This window comes from Myotis daubentonii, chromosome 1 (genome assembly GCF_963259705.1).
Source record: "Myotis daubentonii chromosome 1, mMyoDau2.1, whole genome shotgun sequence".
In the NCBI taxonomy this organism is placed as follows: Eukaryota; Metazoa; Chordata; class Mammalia; order Chiroptera; family Vespertilionidae; genus Myotis; species Myotis daubentonii.
Genome location: NC_081840.1, coordinates 101,943,339 through 101,965,305, shown reverse-complemented (window position 1 = coordinate 101,965,305; position 21,967 = coordinate 101,943,339). Strand labels below are relative to the sequence as shown.

Genomic DNA, 21,967 nt, shown 5'->3' with positions numbered 1-21,967 from the left:
TGGGTGGCAGTAAGCTAGACTACGAATACAGAGACATTCTTGAAGAAAAGTAAAGGTGTTAAACCAGGGATAACCAAGAACAATAAGATAGCAAAAAAGTTTTATTGTTAACATGAAGAACAGTTTAGTGGTTTGGATACAAGATCAAGCCAGCCAGAACAAGCCATTAAGCCTAAACAAATCCAGAAACAAGACCCTCACTCTCTTTAATACTATGAAGGGTGCAGAAAAAGGTTTGAAGTTCATAGAGATTGTTTCAGGAGGTTTGAAAACAAGCAGCCATCTCCTTAAGTATAAAGGTGCAGGGGAAGCTGCAGGTGCTCCGGAGAAGCCACAGGAAAGTATCCAGAAGCTCTAGATAAGACACTTAGTGCAGGAAGCCACACCACACAACAAGTTTTCAATGGTGACAGAGTCACCTTATTTTTGAAGAAAATGGCAATAAGAACTTGCATAGCCAGGAAGGAAAAGTCAGTGACTGACTCCAGAGTCTCAAACAACAGGCAGACAAAATCATGAAGATTTAATTCAACTGGTAAGTTTATTTAAAACCCAGTACTCATTTACCATTCTAAAAATCCTAGGACCCTTCACATTTATGTTCAATGTCCTCTGTTTGTGCTCTATGATGAGAAAAACAATGCCCAGTTGACAGCACTTCTACTTATAACGCAATTTTCTAAATATTTTGGCCCACTCTTAAGACCTACTGTTGTAATGTACCCCGCGAATCAGACAAGGACGCCTCAAGAAGTCGAATTAAAGGGTAACATTTATTGTAAATCCGGGACTATGAGGGGGCATTTTGCTCTCCCAAATATCATAGTGATAAGATGGCCACAACACCAGATTTATATAGGCAAAGATCACAAAGGCACTGAGTACATCCCAAGGTTTGGAATGAGAAAAGTGATTTGCAAAAAGGCAGTTTACAGAAGCAGAAGCAGCATGTTATCTAAATTATAGTTTTGAGTCTCTGGATCACTGAATTGACAGAAACACATTATCTAGAGCCCTGGAGTCCAGAATGAGGAACCTGGTTTGCAAAAAAGCAGTTTACAGAAGCAGAAGCAGCATGTTATCTAAATCACAGTTTTTGGGTCTCTAGAACACTGAGTCAACAGGAACAATTTAAATGGAGCCCTCTGACCTAGTGATAACTGTGCTGTCCTTCCCAGGTAAAGGAAAATGTGCTTTCTAAGAGCAGTATAACCACAACCAATGGGATATTCACATAATCAAGAGGGTATTTAATCAAATGGGATAATTTATATAATTCAGAAAATTAGTATAACTTTTCTATTATTAAACAAAGCAAATAAGTTCAGAAGCCGAACAGCGGGGTTAAACTTAAACTATAGTTTATACCTGAGATAATTGCTACCATACTTCACTACCATTCAGAAAACAGAATCTTTTCAATATATTGCTGCAAGTTGACAAGGCACCTGGTCACCCCAAAGTTCTGAGGGGAAGAACAATGAGATTAATGGTGTTTCAAATTAGTCAACACTACATTCCTTCTGAAGCGCATGTGCAAAGATGAGTAATTTTGAGTAATTTCAAGTCCTAGTATATGAGAATCACATTTCAAAATGCTATAGCTAACATACTTCGTGATGGACCCAATGGATCTGGACAAAATAAGTTGTAAACATTCAGAAATTGTTTGTAAACATGCAGTAAATTGTAAAATATTCAGACCCACTTTGATCTTTGCCATTAACAAAACCTGTGATTCATGGGAGAGGTCAAAATATCAATAGTAACAGGAGGTTGAAAGAAGTTTATTCAGGCCATTTTCATTGACCATGAAAATTTCAAGTTTTCCATCAGAGAAATAACAGGTGAGGTGGTGAAAACATCAAGAGAACTAGATTAATAAGTGGAGCCTGTAGAAGTACAGCCTGGATTTCTGCTATAATCTCATGATACAACTTTAATAGGTAAGGAGCACCTTCTTAGGTATGATCAAAGAACGTAGTAACTTGAGATGGAATCTACTCTTAGAAAGGATGCTGAGAAGATTGATGAATTGACAGCAACGTTTTAGAACATTACATAAACTTAGCTGATGAAGAAGTGCAGGTTTTGACAGTACTACTCCAATTTTAAAAGAAGTTCTACTGTGGGTATAATGCTATCAAACAGGCTTGCATTCAACAGAGAACTCATACATGAGCAGAAGATTAAGTTGATATGGCAAACTCTATTGTTGTCTTATTTCAAGAAATTTCCACAGCTACCCCGACTTCAGCAACCACCAGTCTGAACCAACATCCACCATCAACATTGGGGTAACACCCTACGTAAGCAAAATGATTATAACAGTGAAGTTTCAGGTGGTTATTATCAGTTTCTTGCCATAAAGTATTTTCAATTAAATACATATATTATTTTCTTTGTAGATAAAATGCTTTTGTACACAGAATAGCATTCACTATAGTGTAATCATCATTTTATACACTTTGTGAAACCCCAAATTTCATGTGCCTTGTGTTTTGTGATATTCACTCTATTGCAATGGTCTGGAACAAAACAAAAAGTTTCTCCAAGGTCTGCCTGTGTAATAGTAACCTACAGGTGCTTTTGTTCTTTAAGTTTCAGGCTTAATTCAACTCCCAAATGTGAATAAACTGGAATATTTTATTTTTTAAATTCTTCTCCTTACCAAAGAATTCCATTGATTGTATCTTCACTGGACTCATTTTTATGCCACGGGGAGTTGCATCTGTTGAGTGTTCTGCATTAGCCCTCACTGAAACATAGATTTAAAAGCACGTCATTGTGATCATGTATGTACAAATCATTTACATAGGAATATATGTTTCCATGAGTGTGCACACATGTTGTTTGTATCTAGCCTATCAAAATTTTGTTGAGATAACTTGATTGCACATTCATGAAAACATATATTGGAACAGATGGAATAAATATGTCAGCTATATTATGCTGATGTTCAGAGACCTTTAGTGACATCTCCAAAACCAAATAGCCAGGAAATAGTAAAATAGATATACATTTTAGAAGCTATGTCTCAAAATTCCTTAAACACTACTTATTCCATATAAATTCCTTACTATGGAAATTGAAATCATCATCCCAGTGAATTTATGATCATAAACTAACTTGCAGGCTAGCATTAAATGCACACTCTTTCTGTAGGGATGTACTTCATGAAATAGAACATCACTTTGTTTCATTGTTTATATATTTGATTTTCACTAACTGCCAAGTTCCACACCATCGACTGTATAGTCACAGAAACTTACCATGAGCCAGAAATGCATTGACTCACCAGGGAATGTTGTAATTCCCCATTAGTTTTTAAAGCATGTAGATATCAAGGATTAAGAGAATAAAGACATTGATCAGATTGAGAAAAAATGCCTTGTAAGGTTCCTTTGCATGGAGACCTTGTGACACGCAAGGAAGAAATTGTTAAGTTTTTAGCAGTACCAGGATACTGGTTGGATCCATTTCCAATGGAGTTTTCATATGATTTAATGTTTCTCCTATAATTACCAACCAATAATTTGGTCCAGTGACAAAAAAAGGCATGAAAGTTATTAAAGAGAAATTAGCATTGTGGGAGGGATAAATTGGATTCAGGAACTAAAGAGGACTTCAGGGCCAACAATGTATGGAGTGGAAGTCAGTTTTAGTAGACCCTGCAAGTATAGTTGGAAAGATCTCATGATCCTGACACTGCACAGCAGACATCTTGCTTTGAAGCAGTGGTTGTCAACCTCTGGGTCGTGACCCCTTTGGGGGTCAAACGACCCTTTCACAGGGGTCGCCTAAGACCATCGGAAAACACATATATAATTACACATTATTTACAGTAGCAAAATTACAGTTATGAAGTAGCAACAATAATAATTTCGTGGTTGGGGGTCACCACAACATGAGCAACTATATTAAAGGGTCCCCGTATTAGGAAGGTTGGGAAAGTTTGAAGTAATGCCTGAGCCCATGAAGAAATATAAAAGGTCGCACTATGACTCTGCCTGCCAACAAATACCATAACACCTTCTTTACAGAGAGTGTCCCAGCTGTGGTATTATTACACAGCTGCCCCATATTCGGCAAAAAAAAGAAAAGGTCATTATTGATTAGAAACATTTTATGAAAGATACAGGAGGTAGAGCAACACAACCCTGGGCAACATTAGCCAATATATTTCAGAGGCTCTGGTTTTTCTCCATTAGGTTTAAGTAAAAAACACCACTTCAGAAGAATCAAGTATGCAAAGTATTCTAAGATTAGCGGGAGCCAATCAGAATACGCTTTGAGGGGAGAAATTTAGGAGGAACTTATGTGAAGAATCACAATTTTCTTACCATAAACATCTTCCCATTGCTTTAAACTTTCCTTAATGTCTTATTATTTGTAGGTCAGAGAGCAATTATGTAGGCATACAATACATTTTTCCCATATGAAGTGTGAAATTTAATGGGTTATTAAAATTTATACTCAGAGTTGTATAACTACCAACATTGATAATTTTAGAACCCATTTCAGATTGTTGCTAAATAAATACCAGGGAGATCTAGAAATGCTAATCCCATATCATTCTCTTACATCTTTCCCATTTCTGTGCTACTATTACCCGCCTTATCAGTGAGGGATCCATTCCAAGATCCCTCAGCGGATCGATGCTTGAAACTGTGGATTGTGCCAAACCCAAAATATATTCAGAGCTTTCCTATCTAACTTATCTCTGATAAAAATGCTGGCTTCTCTTTGGTATATCCAAACTGTGAACATCTCTACTCTTGCATGTTGGGGCCAGTATGAAGGAAAATCATGTGTACTTGAACATAAGCACTGCAATACTATGACAGTGCTTACCCATGTGATAACTGAGAAGGCTACTGAGTGACAAAAGGGCAGGTAGCATTATCAGATTGAATAGGCTGGACAAAGGGATTATTCATATTCTGGGTAGGACAGAGAAGGATGGCATGAGATTCACCATCTCTACAGAATAATGAATAATTTAAAACATGAATTATTTATCATTGGCATTTTGCATTTGATATATTCCATTCCTGATTGACCATGAATAACAGAAATTGCACATATGAAAACTGCAGACAGTGCGAGTGATGGTACTGAACATACCTATGATATAAAGTTATACTTATTTTTATATAACTGGGGCCCTCTGAAGCTCAAAGAAGAAAGAAAAAAAAGTGTATACTTACAAATTTCTTTTATGTTCACCTTCTTATTTATAACCAGAGGCCTGTTGCATGAAATTTGTGCATGGTGCGGGGGTGGGGAGTGCCCTCAGCCCAGTCTGCATCCTCTCCAATCAAAGACCCCCTGGGGGAAGTCCAACTAACTGATACTGGGGATCAGGCATAAACTGTCAGAAGGAAAACCCTCTCACAATCCAGGACCGCTGACTCCTAACTGCTAACCTGCCTGCCTACCTGATTTCCCCTAAGCGCCCCCCATGGCAGCCTGATCATTCCTATCCACCTCTGCCTACTGGCCTGGTTGCCCCCAACTGCTTCCTCACCAGCCTGGTCCCCCTAACTGCCTTTCCCCACAAGTCTGGTCGCCCCTTACTGCCCTCCACCCCCTGCCGGCCTGTACGCCACCAACTCTCCCCTTCTGTCCTGGGCACCTTTTACTGCCCCTCCAAATGGCCTGGTCACCCCTTACTGCTGCCCCTGCGAGCCTGGTCACGCCCAATTGCTCCCCGCTACTGGCCTGGTCGCCCCTAACTGCTCTGTCCTGCCGGCCTGGTTGCCCCTTACTGGCCCCTTGCCTGCCTGGTCAGCCCTTACTGCTCCTCGGCCAGCCTGGATGCCCCTTACTGACCTCTCTGCTGGCCCGGTCCCCCCAACTGCCCCCCTCTGCCATCCTGGCTGTCACCAACTCCTCCCTGCTGGCCTGGTAGCCCCCAGCTGCCACCCCTGCCAGCTTGGTCGCCCATACAACCTGCTATTCAGTTGTTTGGTCGTCCCTCACTAACCCCCCTGCCAGCGTTGTTGCCCCACGCAGCCTGCTGTTTGGTCATCCATCCACTTATTTTGGTCATAATGGCCCCTGGCATTTTATATATTAGCATTCTGGGCACTCCTCATTTGCTCTTCCAAATTGGAATTAAAATCTTCTATATCATCTTACTGAAATACATTCTGATCAACACACATCACTTCTGTGCTCCTACAGTGGAATGTATTCATTTTATACATTTTATAGGCGCCACAATAAAATGATGCACATCATGTGTATGCAATTGCCTTTTGAATCAACTATGGAGAAAAATACATGCATTCTTATTGTCTTTTGGAATTACATAAATCCTTGAATCCATGCTCCCTTAGAAGCTATATTCAAGTTATTGCCAGAAGAAAATTGCTTTCAACATTAAAAAAAAAAATTCTTTACTGTTAAAGCAGATCTGCTATCAAACAGATCCCCATTGCTTGGATTCTTTCTTTCTTTCTTTCTTTTCTTTCTTTCTTTCTTTTGTCTTGCTTCCTTCCTTCCTTTTCTTTCTTTATTTTAGAAAATTGCAATCCCTTTTTCTAACCTTCACTATGAATGATAGTTTGGCTAGATATAAGAAGCATGGTGATGTTTCTCTATTAACACTCTGACTATGCCATCCCACTGCCTGTATTCCTGGACAGTTTGTGATGTCAACTCAGCCCTTCATTTTGCCAGGGTTTCTCTTTTATATGATGAGTTGTTGGCCCTTTGTGGGTTGTATTATTTTCTCTGTCCGCATAGCTTTTACCAAGATGGGTCTGATTGCATATTTCATTGTAACTATTCTACTTAGATTTCATTGAGCTTGGATGTGCGGTTTGACATTTTTCATTGAATATGTTTGAAAATATTTAACCATTATTTCTTCCAATGCTTTTCCTGCCCCCTTCCTCCCTGCTCTACTTTCACTCTTCCCATTATTTCAAGTGTAGAGATTCTTTCTTCTGACCATTCCAATCTATTCCTGTGCCCCTATAATGCATTTTACCTATCAGTTATTAGAATTTCAATACCAAAATCATCTGTGTTTTTCTTTTCATATATCATTCTGTCTCTCTCTTGACATTTTCATTTGATGAGAACTAGCCACCTATGGTCTTTTCTCTATTAAACATGGGGTTCTTTATTTAACATATTTACAAAATATAGGAAAACCTACAACTGGAATGCACACAAAGATTTGTTCTGGTCTGCCCTCCTCCTATGTATAGTTCACACTTGTTGTTCCTTTACATGTCTAATATATTTTGTGGTAAAACCTGTGCATTTTAGGGAATGTATTGTAGCAAATCAGGCTACTAGGTTCCTCCCACTGCATTTGGAGTCCTGTCATTGTGTGCCTGGTCATTTACTGAGTGATGAGGTTGTGCTATTTCATATTTTACTGAAGTGTCTTTCCCTGCAGTGTGAAGCTCCTAGTGCTGTTCCTGTTATGGCATGAACTTTGGGGCATGAACACCATCATCGTTGGATGACTACTGTTTTAAAAGCCTCTCTTTCAGTGTCTCCTTCCCTGATTCTCCCTTAAGCTGTCTGTTTCCTTTGTTACCATGTCAAAGATGGTGATAACGTCTGTTAGCCACTGATCTGCCAGAACAAGAAGCAGTAATTTATACCCTAAAGTGTATTAAAAAGGGAAAAACACAGGTTGCACCATCACCTGAAATATTAAAAATTTTTCCCGGTATTGTAATCACATGGGGGGAATTAATAAGCAATACAATGTCTATTTTCTAAATTCCTTTCTAATCCTTTCTTAAGGTAACTTTTCTGCATTTGCAAATACAAAGCAACTAATGAATTGGGTCTGAAAGACAAAGTGAGTAACGTTGCATTTTAAAGGAATCCATCAAACAAATTTCAAGCTCACAGTAGCATTGTTTTTTTGTGGACAACTGTAAGGAGATAAATCCTATAACAGAAATTATGTATCTAAGAACCCATTGATGGTAACTGCTAGCATTCTAGTAATTATAGGAAGAAATTTATGGAGAAGTTTTATTAAGTAAAATAGCATATAGGTATTAGAACTAGACTTGAAATATTCTTGTTCTTACCAGTATGGTGCATTGTTTTTTTCTTGGCTTCCCCCTTGATTATACCTCTTCCAAAATCGCTGGGTAAGTGTTCTGTGTCAGTATCTATAGAATAAGCAGTTTAAAATCAGTTTTGAAAGGCAAATATTAACGTGTGTGTGTGTGTGTGTGTGTGTGTGTTTGTGATGGTTAACGTGTATAAGTGTGTTTGTTATTACCGCTCCCTTAATAACATTTTTTCACTGGAAATGCATTGTACTGAAGTATCTGTTTCTGAAATAAATACCTTACAATCCTTACAAACATTAGGCATCACATAACCCTCATTGCAAAGGCTTATACATGTTCAGTGATTTGACAAATGTCTCATATCCTACTAATGACAAAATTCAATCGCAAACTGATGTATCATAACTCTTTAACGGGTCTTTTCTCATAACCTACACGTTGTTTTGCAAATTTCCATCATCTTAGAGAGTTTATCTTAATACCATATCTTAAAACACACACACGCATTTCTATTGCAAGGATAAACTTAGTTGGTGCAAGTCCAAACAGTATTCCCCAAGTCAGGTTGCAAACAATGCTCATCCTAGTCACAGAACCTTCCTATGAGGCAGGAATTCTTAGACTTCTCCATGAATATATCCATGTCCTCACCCTCTTTTTCATTCTATAGGTGTGAAACTGTTAAGCATTGGCTAGATTTGGAAAAGAGTAACAGGTAATTTCTGGACAAAGTTAAAGCTTACACCATCTTTAGTCTGAAAAGCACGTAGACATTGTAGCTGGGAAAAAGGGGGGTAAATTGCAATATTGTGAGCACTGGTATTGAGTCCCTTTACATTTGTGTCTTTATGAGATTTTCACCTTTTGATGTATTTGGAAACCACCATCTTTGGGCCCAATTACAGGAAAACTATAATGAAATTTAGTTGAAAAAGTGCATGTTGCAGAAAAAACCTTATAACTATTGTGACTCTGCATCGGCAACTGGGTAAAGTTTTCTGGGTAGTAATAGTAATAATAATAATTATAATTCAATTGCAAATGGAATTGAGATGGAAATGTAGATATTATAGACTGGAATCCTTGTTTTGGCAAAATGCGTGAGTACATGAATATAACCATGGTATACTACCATATAGTATAATTATCACTTTTGTACATTCTTGGAAACCCAAAATGTCATGTTGCTTGTTTTTGTTGCTGTTGTTGTTGGTTTTTGCTTGTTTTTTGATAGTCACTCTATCGCAATGCTCTGCAATCAAACCCAAAATATATCCAGGTATAAATGTACTTATAGAAAGAATTCACCTAATTAAAGGAAGGTGTTGATAAAAAATTTCTCTGTGTAATAATAAACTTGAGGTACTTTTCATTTTCAAGGTGCACACATAATTCAATTCATTGTACATTTCCACACCAGAATTTGCATTTGTTTTCTTTTAATATAAATTTTTCTCTCTTGGTTGATACTATGTGTTTGATGAAATATGTTAACCATACCTTCTTTTTTCTTTGAAAATATTGCATTTTTTACTAAATAAACATTTTCCACAAACCTACATCAAGCAATTAATTAGGTCCCTCCTTCCAACAGCATTTGCATATCTGAGATCCATTTTGGAATTTACAAACTGTCAAATATTTTCATTAGTATTACAGTTGTTATGGTTATATGTACATACTTATCTTTGCTGTTGCATTGTAATTTTACTGGTGGGCCTCATACTGATGCTGTTGAAATAATCTTTTTATAATTTAATAGTAAAGGAGTTAATGAGAGACCAGATAATATAAGCATGCCATTTATAAAGTTCTGCCTAAAAGCAGCATTTAATACTTTCTGAGTCTGTTCCCCGCTGATTGATGGGAAGGGACTGGGCAAAGGTAGGTTTGAGGCATGGCCAATAGGTCTGGTTGACATAGGAAGGTGCTTTGCTGCCCATCACAGCTGGCCAGAATGGGCATGGTCACTGCAAGTGGGTCAAACCTGAATATTTAAGCTTTGAATCAGATGAGCTCACTGGGTTCCTGTCTCTCCTGTGGCACAGGATGCACGCCCCTTGGCCAGTGACTCATGGCCATGTGGACCTACACACAATGAATTAATGAACTTTAATTAGCTTGGATGCTGATCTACACCTGGCTGCAACATGGATTGGAAGCTCTGGGATCTGGCCTTGTTTTTAGCTCTGCTGGAGCCCACAGCTGCCCCTCTTTCAGGACTGGCTTAAGGGGGATGGTACTTTACAACTGGAGGAATGTAACTCCACGCAATAAAGCCTATCATCACATTTCATTATGCCCTGTGGCTTCTCAAAATTCTATATTCAGTGGTACACCAAAAACCTGACTCCCGTGGGTGACAGAAATTTGATTCCTCTGTTAACATCTATTGGTGAGAGAATCTGTTAGGGACATATATAGAATATTGGGGCTATAAGAAATATAATCATGCTCTGATAATCATGATTGTTTCCCTCTGATTAAAGAAATCAGATTCTGATCTGGCTGGGATCTGGGGGGTAAGAACTGCCTATTATCATAGCAAGATTAACAATCTTGTTGCCCAAACAATGGAGACCCTGAGGAGCCCACCCCCAGCACACATTGCCTGTAATCTTTAACCATTATGCTCATCCTTAACTTATTTTGCCGACTTCCGCATGTAATCTTTGTCCTCCCCAATATAAGCAGCTGGTTTATGCAGGGGGAGAGGGGATTTCAGAGCAGATTTTTTGGGATGACCTGCTGCTCTTCCATACTGCCAGCATTATTGGAATAAACACTCATATATGATTCCACCCTTCATAGATGCCTCTGCTTAACTGGCTCAAGTAGTAACAGTTAACCTGGACCCATTATTTGTCTGGCTACATAATCTGGTGACCCAGATACGACCACCAGGGATGCCACTTGCTGCCTGGATTGGGGGTTTCTGGGGCTGGGATCTGGAACTTTTATTGCCAGTGCTGTCAGGAATTTTCCTGTTTCATGTCCCAGCCACAACCCCAGCAATCCGCATCAACTCAGCTAAGACCTAAGTTGAATCAAGCATTTTTGTATGACAGGAGAGGCATTTGCTGTCTCTCACCTGGGCTTTTGTAAGGCATTGGGTGCATTTATTGAGTATGGCAAGGGAGGCATTTACTGCCTCTTGTCTTGTGGAGCCGGATCAGCTCCAGATGGCAAGAAACCTCCAGTGGTCCTCACATAATCTGCAAGCACATAGCCTGACCCACTTTGGGACAAGAGACATGGCTCTGCTTCAATGTATTTCTCTTAAATGCAGGGCATTCTGAGGTTTCAGTGGCTGGGCAGACAAGGAAAATGGTGTGAAGCTCTTGTCTGTGGGTTTTGCATGCCTATAAATCTATAATAAAAAGGCATAATATGCTAATTTGACCAGATAGCCAAATGACATTGACGTCATTCTGGTCGTCCTTCTGGACAAACTCGCAGTGGCGGGGGCCGAGGCAGTGGTGGTTAGGGGCAATCAAGCAGGCAGACAGAGTGGTTCGGTGATAAGGCAGTCAGTTGAGCAGTTCAGGGGGATCAGCCAAGCCAGTACAGTCCTTGCCGGCGATCAGGCAGGTAGGTAGAGGCATTTAGGGGTGATCAGACAGCCAGACAGAGGGTGTTAGGGGTGGTCAGGCAGGCAAGCCATTGGTTATGGTGACCAGGCAGGCAGGCGTGTGGTTAGGAGTGATCAGGCAGACAGGCAGGCCAGCGGTTAGGAGCCAGCAGTCCAGGATTGTGAGAGGGTGCAGGCGAGCTGAGGGAGCCTCTCTCCCACGAATTCCGTGCACTGGACCTCTAATATTTATATGAGTGTCTCTGCTGAATGTTATTTTGTGTCTCTTTATTGTTGGGTTTGATTTGTTTAAAGATGTGTCATCTCCCACTTTGCTGAGGGCCCTAGCTACTGATGGCCAGCTGAACCCATGGCAGGGATCTCAGGAACTTCCCAGCAGCTACTGAGAGTTTTTAATCTTGGGTACCTCCCTGCTCTTCCTCTCAAGGCATCAGTTGCCCCAAATGATTAGCTAGTGAGAGTTTTCTGTCTGTAATGTAAGTTTGGTTACAGATGGTCTTTGCTTGCTCTCTTATCTTTTGGGGACTTAGTTCACTCCTCACCATTTTATGAAAATAGGAGATCCTCTGTCTCTGCTATTTGGGCTTTGGCCACTCAGACCACAGGTCATGTGCTGGGCTGGGTTAGTGTGAGATAAGATTCTAAGGCTAGAGGAGAACCAAGATGGCGGCATAGGTTAACGCCGGAGTTTGCTGCTTTGAACAACTACTTCAAAAGTGAAACCAAAAAACGGAAGGGACATCACCCAGAACCACAGGAACGCTGGCTGAGTGGAAGTCCTACAACTAGGAGGAAAGAGAAATGCACACGGACACTCAGAGGAGGCGCAGTGGTGAAGTCAAATTCTGAGGTGCGGAGTGCGCGGAGCGGGCTGGCGGCGGAGGGCGCGGTTGTTGTTTTCAATCGGGAGGGAGTCGCAGACTCTGAGCTCCAGATCCGGGCGAGTCTTTAGGGACCCAGACTCAAACGGGAGAAGCGGGACTGTCTGGCTTCGGTCAGAGCGAGTGCAGCTTTCTCTCCGAGCTTTGCAGTGGGTGCTGGGACTCTTAGAGGCAGAGCCCCTTGGGACAGGACTGAGAGCCGCCATAACTGCTCTCTCCGGCCCACCCTGTTGATCCTGTGCGACCCGCCCCGCCGAAGCCCTGCACAGAGGCATTTGCCGGATAGCCTCAGGCAAAGGCTAGATTAGCACCTCCCTAGAGGACAGAAGTTCTCTCACTGCTGACACAGCTGATTCTCATAGCCACTTGGCCTGGAGGTCAAACCCTCCCTGGAATTAGCTACAACAATCAAGATTTATCTATAAGACTGCGAACAAAGACCACTAGGGGGTGCACCAAGGAAGCATAACAAAATGCGGAGACAAAGAAACAGGACAAAATTGTCAATGGAAGAAATAGAGTTCAGAACCACACTTTTAAGGTCTCTCAAGAACTGTTTAGAAGCTGCCGATAAACTTAATGAGCTCTACACGAAAACTAATAAGACCCTCGATCTTATATTGGGGAACCAACGAGAAATTAAGCACACACAGACTGAAATAACGAATATTATACAGACGCCCGACAGCAGACCAGAGGAGCGCAAGAATCAAGTCAATGATTTGAAATGCGAGGAAGCAAAAAACATCCAACCGGAAAAGCAAAATGAAAAAAGAATCCAAAAATGCGAGGATAGTGTAAGGAGCCTCTGGGACAGCTTCAAGCGTACCAACATCAGAATTATAGGGGTGCCAGAAGATGAGAGAGAGCAAGATATTGAAAACCTATTTGAAGAAATAATGACAGAAAACTTCCCCCACCTGGTGAAAGAAATGAACTTACAGGTCCAAGAAGCGCGGAGAACCCCAAACAAAAGGAATCCAAAGAGGACCACACCAAGACACATCATCATTAAAATGCCAAGAGCAAAAGATAAAGAGAGAATCTTAAAAACAGCAAGAGAAATAAACTCAGTTACCTACAAGGGAATACCCATACGACTGTCAGCTGATTTCTCAACAGAAACTTTGCAGGCCAGAAGGGAGTGGCAAGAAATATTCAAAGTGATGAATACCAAGAACCTACAACCAAGATTACTTTATCCAGCAAAGCTATCATTCAGAATTGAAGGTCAGATAAAGAGCTTCACAGATAAGGAAAAGCTAAAGGAGTTCATCACCACCAAACCAGGATTATATGAAATGCTGAAAGGTATCCTTTAAGAAGAGGAAGAGGAAGAAAAAGGTAAAGATACAAATTATGAACAACAAATATGCATCTATCAACAAGTGAATCTAAGAATCAAGTGAATAAATAATCTGGTGAACAGAATGAACTGTTGATTATAATAGAATCAGGGACATAGAAAGGGAATGGACTGACTATTCTTGGGGGGGAAAGGGGTGTGGGAGATGTGGGAAGAGACTGGACAAAAATCGTGCACCTATGGATGAGGACAGTGGGTGGGGAGTGAGGGCGGAGGGTGGGGCGGGAACTGGGAGGAGGGGAGTTATGGGGGGAAAAAAAAAGGAACAAATGTAATAATCTGAACAATAAAGATTTAATTAAAAAAAAAAAAAGATTCTAAGGCTAGACTTCATCTGGAGACTAGTACCACTCCGGCAGCGCTCACCCAGCACTCACCCTCACCATGGCCTCAGACTCAGAGCTCACCTGCATCTACTGGGGGCCCTGATGGAGGATAAGATAAATGCCCTCATGAAAGCAGCTGGTGTAAAATTTGGACCTTCCGGCCAGTCTTGTTTGCAAAGGCTCTGGGCAATGTTAATATTGGGAGTCTCATCTGCAATGTAGGGGCTGGTGGACCTGCCCCTGCAGCAAGTGCTGCACTAGCAGGAGGTCCTGCACCCTCCACCCCTGCTGCCCCAGCTGAGGAGAAGAAAGTGGGGCAGCAGAAGAATCTAAGGAGTCTGATGATGATATGGGCTTTGGTCTTTTTGACTAAACTGGCTCTTTTTGTAACACAGTCAATAAAACCTGACCTCTGTTAGAAAAGAAAGAAAGAAAGAAAGAAAGAAAGAAAGAAAGAAAGAAAGAAAGAAAGAAAGAAAGAAAGAAAGAAAGAAAGAAAGAAAGAAAAAAGAAAGAAAGAAAGATTCTAAGGCTAATGTCCCAGTCCATCCTTTTGGAAGTGCTCATTTATTTACTTTAGGGGTTGCTTTTATTTCTGTTTTGAAATAGGATAAGATCTCTTCTAATATGCAAGATTTCATGTTGCTCCATTCTATTCAGTAAGAAAATTATGCAAAATAAACCTTTTAAACTCCCCAAGTTTTTCTCCTAGAGGGCAAGCTGAAGAAGTGGCACTGGAGGGCCACTCCCTCTTTCTGAAGAAAAAGAAAATAGTAAAGTATTTGGTAACTTAAAACTTTGGAGTTCTGCTGGGTTAAACATTAACATTTTTTAAATATCTAGGTATTTTGAAATAAGAGGATACTTAAAATATTAATTAATCTGACTTGGCCTACTTTTGGCTTCCTATTACAGAGAATCTAGGGGGTAGATTTTAATCTGTTAATAAATATGTCTTATACTTTATTTGAAATATAGCTCAAACTGTGAGTGTATTGCAACTCTGAGTCATATTATTGTCACTTAAAATTAAGGTTTGAAGAGTTAAGAATTCTAAAGAATGGAAAGAAATTATGTAGTTTTGGTAATAGGAGGCATGAAGTGTGGTAATAGATTTTGAAGAAAACATGAAATTGAGTTGTTCTAAAGCTGTTTTGTTCTGATTTTGGTTTTTTTTTTCCTGAATGGATTACAGGGTTTGTGAATGTTGTAGAAAGATTGTGAATAGAAATCTTAAAAGGAAAATTATAGGTAATCTGAATTAGTAAAAGTAGTTAGATTAATAAATCTGAAATAAGCTAGTATAGAATTTGTTTAGTTCTTAACCAGTATGCTAAAATGGAAAATATCTTTCCCGTATTTGCCCAACAAGCAAAAATTGTATTCATTACTAAAATTGTTATGTATTATGTTATAGTAATCAAGTACTTGATTACTTACAAACAGACATTTTCCAAATTGTGGGAACTGAAATTTTACTAGCCCATGTTAGTATTTAATACTTTTTGTCACTTTGAATGGATAAGTAGTCTAACAGTGTTTCAGAATAATAATAATGGTATATAATCTTGTGGTAACGTAAGTTTGACAACATTCCTTTTGAATAAAACGGCAATAGGAACTTGCATAGCCAGGTAGGAAAAGTCAGTGGCTGCCTCCAGGGTTTCAAACAACAGGCTGACGAAATCATGAAGATTTCATGCAACTGGTGAGTTTATATTAAACCCAGTGCTCATTTGCCATTCTAAAAATCCTAGCACCCTTCACATTGATATTCAATTTCCTCTGTCTGTGCTCTATGATGAGAACAACAATGCCCACTTGACAGCACATGTACTTATACCACAATTTTCTAAGTATTTTGGCCCACTGTTAAGACCTAACATTCAGAAAAGAGAATCTTTTCAATATATTGCCATAAATTGACCAGGCATCTGGTCACCCAAGAGTTCTGAGGGGAAGGGCATTGAGATTAATGGTGTTTCACACCAGCCTTCACTACATCCCTTCTGAAGCACATGTGTGAAGATGAGTAATTCTGAGTAATTTCAGTTTTTTTTATATGAGAAGCACATTTCAAATGCTATAGCTACAGTGGATCCAAGATGGCAGCTAGTGGGAGGGAATTCAGCAAAATAGTGTGTGAATTGGAGAGCAAAAGGAGAGTGCGTGGACATGCAGGGAGTGTCTGTCTTTGTGAGTGAGGGACAGTTATATTCTGCAGGACTGTTGGGGACTGGCGGACCAGGCTCTCCTGGCCGGGCAGCCTCTACTACTGCTGAAATCTCTCCTGCAACAGCCCACTCTGCTGCAGAGCCCGTGCCATCTTGAAAGGGAGACAAGCTCTGATCAGAAACCTAGCCTTACCTTCACCTAGGAAGACCTTGGATATCTCCTGGGACCCTAAAGCCACAATGCCCAGGGACCAGTTGCCTCATGTGGGAACCCACGATCACCGAGACTCTAGCCTCCCTAATCGTGGGTGCCAAAATTTGTCTAGTGGGAGACAAGGTGGCGGCTGAACACTCGAATGGGTCCTGCACCTTCTCACAGAGCAAATACAAGGAACAGCTGAATTAAATAACAACCATGAAGAACTGGTGAATAAAACACAGCTGGTGAGGCAATCCATGGACTGAAAGGTCAGAGGTCACCTGGAGAGTGGTGGGATCTGGGAACCGGGCTGCGGGGAGAAACACACACAGCCAGAACTAGAATGCCAGAGGTAGACTGCACTGCACCAGTTCCTCAGCCCTTGGGGTCAATGTAGTCCTTGAATGTGGAAGAGGGTCCATAGGACTGCTGGCAGTGAGGGACTCTAGATCTAAGCCCATAGCCATGGAGAGTTGCCAAGAAAGGCAGCCTGAAGTTCAATAACAGCCAAGCAGTGCTGGGGGAAGAAAGTCTTGAGGCAGTGTTTTTGCTTTGTCTTTTTGACTTCCTTGCTTTTGTTTGCTAATCCCAGTACATAGGATCTTCCAATTAAAAAAGGTCACCAAGACTGGAGAGGAAGGTGAATTTGTGGAAACTGGGGAACAGAATAAGGAGAGATGAGCAGGAAACCTGCTCTGGGTCACCCCGTCCCTCCAACCCAGTATTAATTGGGACAGAAAGTGACCTACAAGGGATCTCCCATCAGACTATCAATTGACTACTCAAGAGAAACATATCAGTCCAGAAGGGAATGGAATGAAATATACAAAGTCATGCAAAGCAGGGTCTGAATCCAAGAACACTATACCCAGCAAGGCTATCAATCAAAATTGACGGTGAAATCAGGAACTTCACAGACAATAAAGGACTAAGGGAGTTTATTACCACCAAACTGGCAATGCAAGAAACGCTAAAACATCCGCTGTAAAAAGAAGAAATAGGAAGGGAAGAAGGAACACTGACATAAAGGGTAAAAATGGCAACAAACAAGTACCTATCAATAATAACTTTAAATCAAAATGGATTAAATGCCCCAATCAAAAAACATAGGGTAGCTGAATGGATAAGAAAACATGACCCATATATCTGCTGTGTACAGGAGACCCACTTTAGAACAAAGGACTCACACAGACTGAAAGTGAAGGATGGAAAAAAACATTTTCAGGCGAATGAAACTGAAAAAAAAAAAGAGGGGTACAAATACTTCTCTCTGACAAATTAGACCCCAAAATAAAGGCCATAATAAGAGATAAGGAAGCCTACTTCATAATACTGAAGGGAGCAATTCAACAAGAAGATATAACTCTGGTAAACATATATGCACCCAATACAGGAGAACTAAAATACATAAAAGAAGTTCTGGAAGGTATCAAGGGAGCGATTGATGGCAATACAGTCCTAGTAGGGGACTTTAATACCCCCTTGACACCACTGGATAAATCCTCTAAACAAAAAATCAGCAAAGAAACATTATTCCTAAATGACTCACTAGATCAGATGGAATTAATTGACGTCTTAGGAACAGTTCACCCCAAAGCCATGGAATATACTTTCTTCTCAAGTGCACACAGGGCATTTTCAAAGTTAGACCACATATTGGGACACAGGCAAAGTCTTTCCAAATTCAAGAAGATAGAATGATATCAAGCATCTTCTCAGATCACAATGGCATAAAATTAGAAACCAACTACAATAAAAACAAAGAGAAAAAAAATCAAACACATGGAGGCTAAATAGCATGCTAATAAACAATGATTGGGTTACCATAGATCAAAAAAGAAAGAAAAAGCATCCTGGTAACAACTGACAATGAAAACACAACAATCCAAAAATCCATGTGACACAGTGAAAGCAGTTGTGAGAGGGAAGTTCATCGTTCCACAGGCTAACCTCAAAAAAAAAATAAAATCCTATCTAATAAAAGAGAAAAATGGTAATTGGCGTACGACGATACCCTTTTCATTGGCTAATCAGGGCTATATGCAAATTAACTGCCAACAAGATGGCGGTTAATTTGCATATGTAGGCACAATGCAGGGAGGCGAAAGGGAAAGCAGGAAGAATCCCCCTGCCACTGACAGTGATCGGAAACCCAGGGGGGAGCTAAGAGCTGGTGGGCAGGGCAAAGGCGGCCCTGGGGCCGCCTTTGCCCTGCCCCCCAGCCATGATTGCAGAATCAGGTGCCTTTTCCGCCCTGGCCAGTGATAGCAGGAAGTAGGGGTGGAGCCAGCGATGGGAGCTGGGCATGGTCGAAGCTGGCAGTCCCAGGAGCTCGGGGCCCCTTGCCTGGGCCTAAAGCGAAGCCCATGATCGCGGGGCCACTGCAGATGCAGGTCCCCGCTGCTCGGGCCTGATGCCTCAGCCAGAGGTGTTAGGCCTGGGCAGGGGCGGAGCCTGCAACCACGGAGACCTTGGGGTCCCCTGCCCAGGCCTGACGCCTCTGCCAGAGGCCTCAGGCCTGGTCAAGGGGCCGATCCGGTGATTGGTGATCGGAGGGTGATGAGGGTCAACTCCTCTGGCTGAGGCATCAGGCCTGGGTGGGGGGCAGAGCCGGGGGTTGGGGGGATATGATGGTCCCCTGCCCAGGCATGATTCCTGGGCCAGAGGCCTCAGGCCTGGGCGGGGGCCAGAGCCAGTGATCAGGGGGAGATGGGAGTCCCCTGTCCAAGATTGACACCTATGTGGGAGGCGTCAGGCCTGGGCAAGGGGCCGATCAGGCAATCGGAGGGTGATGGGGGTCTACGCCTCTGGCCAAGGCATCAGGCCTGGGCTGGGGGCAGAACCAGTGATGGGGGGAAATGAGGGTCCCCTGCCCAGGCCTGATGCCTCTGTCAGAGGCGTCAGGCCTGGGCAAGGGGCCGATCCTGCGATTGCAGGGTGAATGGGGGTCAACGCCTGAGGGCTCCCAGTATGTGAGAGGGGGCAGGCTGGGCTGAGGGACACTCCCCACCACACACACACACACACACCCAGTGCACGAATTTCGTGCACTGGGCCCCTAGTAAATAAATAAAAAATGGTAATAAATTACCTAACCTTACAACTCAAAGAATTAGAAAGGGAGCAATAAGAAAAGCCCTCAGTAAGCAGAAGGAAGGAAATAATACAGATTAGAGTGGAAATAAACTGCATAAAGACCAAACAAACAAAAACCAAACAAAAAAAGATCAATAAAACCGAGAGCTGGTTCTTTGAAAGGTTAAACAAGATTGATGCACCTCTAGCCAGGCTCACCAAGAAACAAAGAGAGCAGACCCAAATAAACAAAATCAGAAATGAAACAGATGAACTAACAACTGACCTCACAGAAATCCAAAGATTATGAAAAAGTACTAGAAACAACTCTATTCCAACAAAATGGACTACCCAGATGAAATGGACATATTTTTTGAAAAAGCTCCCAAAACTCAATCAGGAAGAATCAAAAACTGGGCTCGGCCAATAACTACCAAAGAAATTGAAGCAGTGATCAAAAATCTTCCAGTAAACGAAAGTCCTGGACCAGGGGAGTTCTACCAAGCATTCAAAGAAAAACTAACACCAATCCTCCTCAGACTATTCCAAAATATTCAAGAGGCAGGCACACATCTAACCTCATTCTATGAAGCCAGCATTACCCTATTCCAAAGCCAGATAAAGACACCACACAAAAAGAGAGATCTATAGGCCAATATTCTTGATGAACATAGATGCTAAATTCCTCAACAAATTCTAGCAAATCAGATCTAGCATTACATTAGAAAGATCATACATGATGATCAAGTGGGATTTATTAGGTGGATGCAAGGATGGTAAAATATCCACAAATCAATAAATATTATTCATCCCATAAAGAAATTGAGAGACAAAAATCACATAATCATATCAATTGATGCAGAAAAAGGATTTGACAAAATTCAACACCCTTTCTTGATAAAAACTCTCAGCAAAGTGGGAAGAGAAGGATCATACCTCAACATAATAAAAGCCTTATGTGACAAACCTACAGCCAACATCATACTCAATGGGCAAAAACTAAGTTCATTTCCTCTAAGAACAATAACAGGACAGGGATGCCCACTTTCACCACTCCTGTTCAACATAGTACTGGAAGTGCTAGCTATATCAATCAGACAAGAAGAAGAAATAAATTGCATCCAAATTGGAAAAGAAGAAGTAAAACTGTCATTATTAGCAGATGACATGGTACTACACATAGAAAACCACAAAGACTCCACCAAAAATCTACTAGACCTAATCAATGAATTCGGCAATGTAGCAGTATACAAAATTAACACCCAGAAATCTATAGCTTTTTTATACACCAATAATGAACTCACAGAAAGAGAAACTAAAAACAGAATGCCATTTAAAGCCGCACCCAGAAAATTAAGATACCTAGGAATAAACTAAACAAAGGAGGTAAAGGGCCTATACTCAGAAAACTATAGGACAATGGAATAGGAGATAGAGGAAGACATAACCAAATGGGCAAACATACCATGTTCACGGATTGGTAGAATCAACATCATTAAAATGTCCATACTACCCAAAGCAATCTACGGATTCAAAGCAATCCCCATTTAAATACCAATGGCATATTTCAAAGCTCTAGAACAAACTCTCCAAAAATGCATCTGGAATAAAAAAAATAAAAAAGACCCCGAACAGCCACGGCAATTGTGAGAAAGAAGAACAAAGTTGGAGGGATCATAATACCAGCTATCAAGCTATATTAACAAGCCATGGTTCTCAAAACTGCCTGGTACTGCCAAAAAAACAGACATATAGACACACAACAGAGTACCCAAAAATCAACCCAAGCCAATATGCTCAATTAGTATTTGACAAAGGAGACAAGAGCATACAATGGAGTCAACACAGTCTCTTCAATAAATGGTGCTGGGAAATTTAGTCAGATACATGCAAAAAAAAAAAAAAAGTGAAAATAGACCACCAACTTATACCATACGGAAAAACAAACTCAAAACAGATGAAGGACTTAAATGTAAGACAGGAAACCATAAAAATCTTAGCGGAATCCACAGCAGCAAAATATCAGTCATATATTGTAGCAATAACATTACCAATACAGCTCTTAGGGCAATGGAAAGTAAGGAGAAAATAAACAAATGGGACTACATCAAAATAAAAAGCTTCTGCACAGCAAAAGAAACCATCAACAAAACAAGAAAGCCCACTGCATGGGAGAACATATTGGCAATGTTATTTTAGGTAAGGGTTTAATCTCCAAAATTTATTGGGAACTCATATAATTTAACAAAAGGAAGAAAAACAATCCAGTCAAAAAATTGGCAAAGGATCTAGATAGA

At 40.9% G+C, this 21,967-nt stretch overlaps 1 protein-coding gene across 1 annotated transcript in view; it reads right to left on the bottom strand.

Annotated features, from left to right (window-relative positions):
- Window positions 1-678: 678 nt before the first annotated feature.
- Window positions 679-21,967, bottom strand: part of LOC132243114 (coiled-coil domain-containing protein 7-like) — a 50,060-nt gene continuing 28,771 nt past the window's right edge. Inside the window, exons 4-6 of the mRNA XM_059712738.1 lie at window positions 8,070-8,153; window positions 2,672-2,758; window positions 679-2,305 (exon numbers count right to left, since the gene is read on the bottom strand). Of these exons, the coding sequence (XP_059568721.1) occupies window positions 2,226-2,305; window positions 2,672-2,758; window positions 8,070-8,153 (251 nt within the window). The 3' untranslated portion in view covers window positions 679-2,225. The remainder of the gene's footprint in view (window positions 2,306-2,671; window positions 2,759-8,069; window positions 8,154-21,967) is intronic.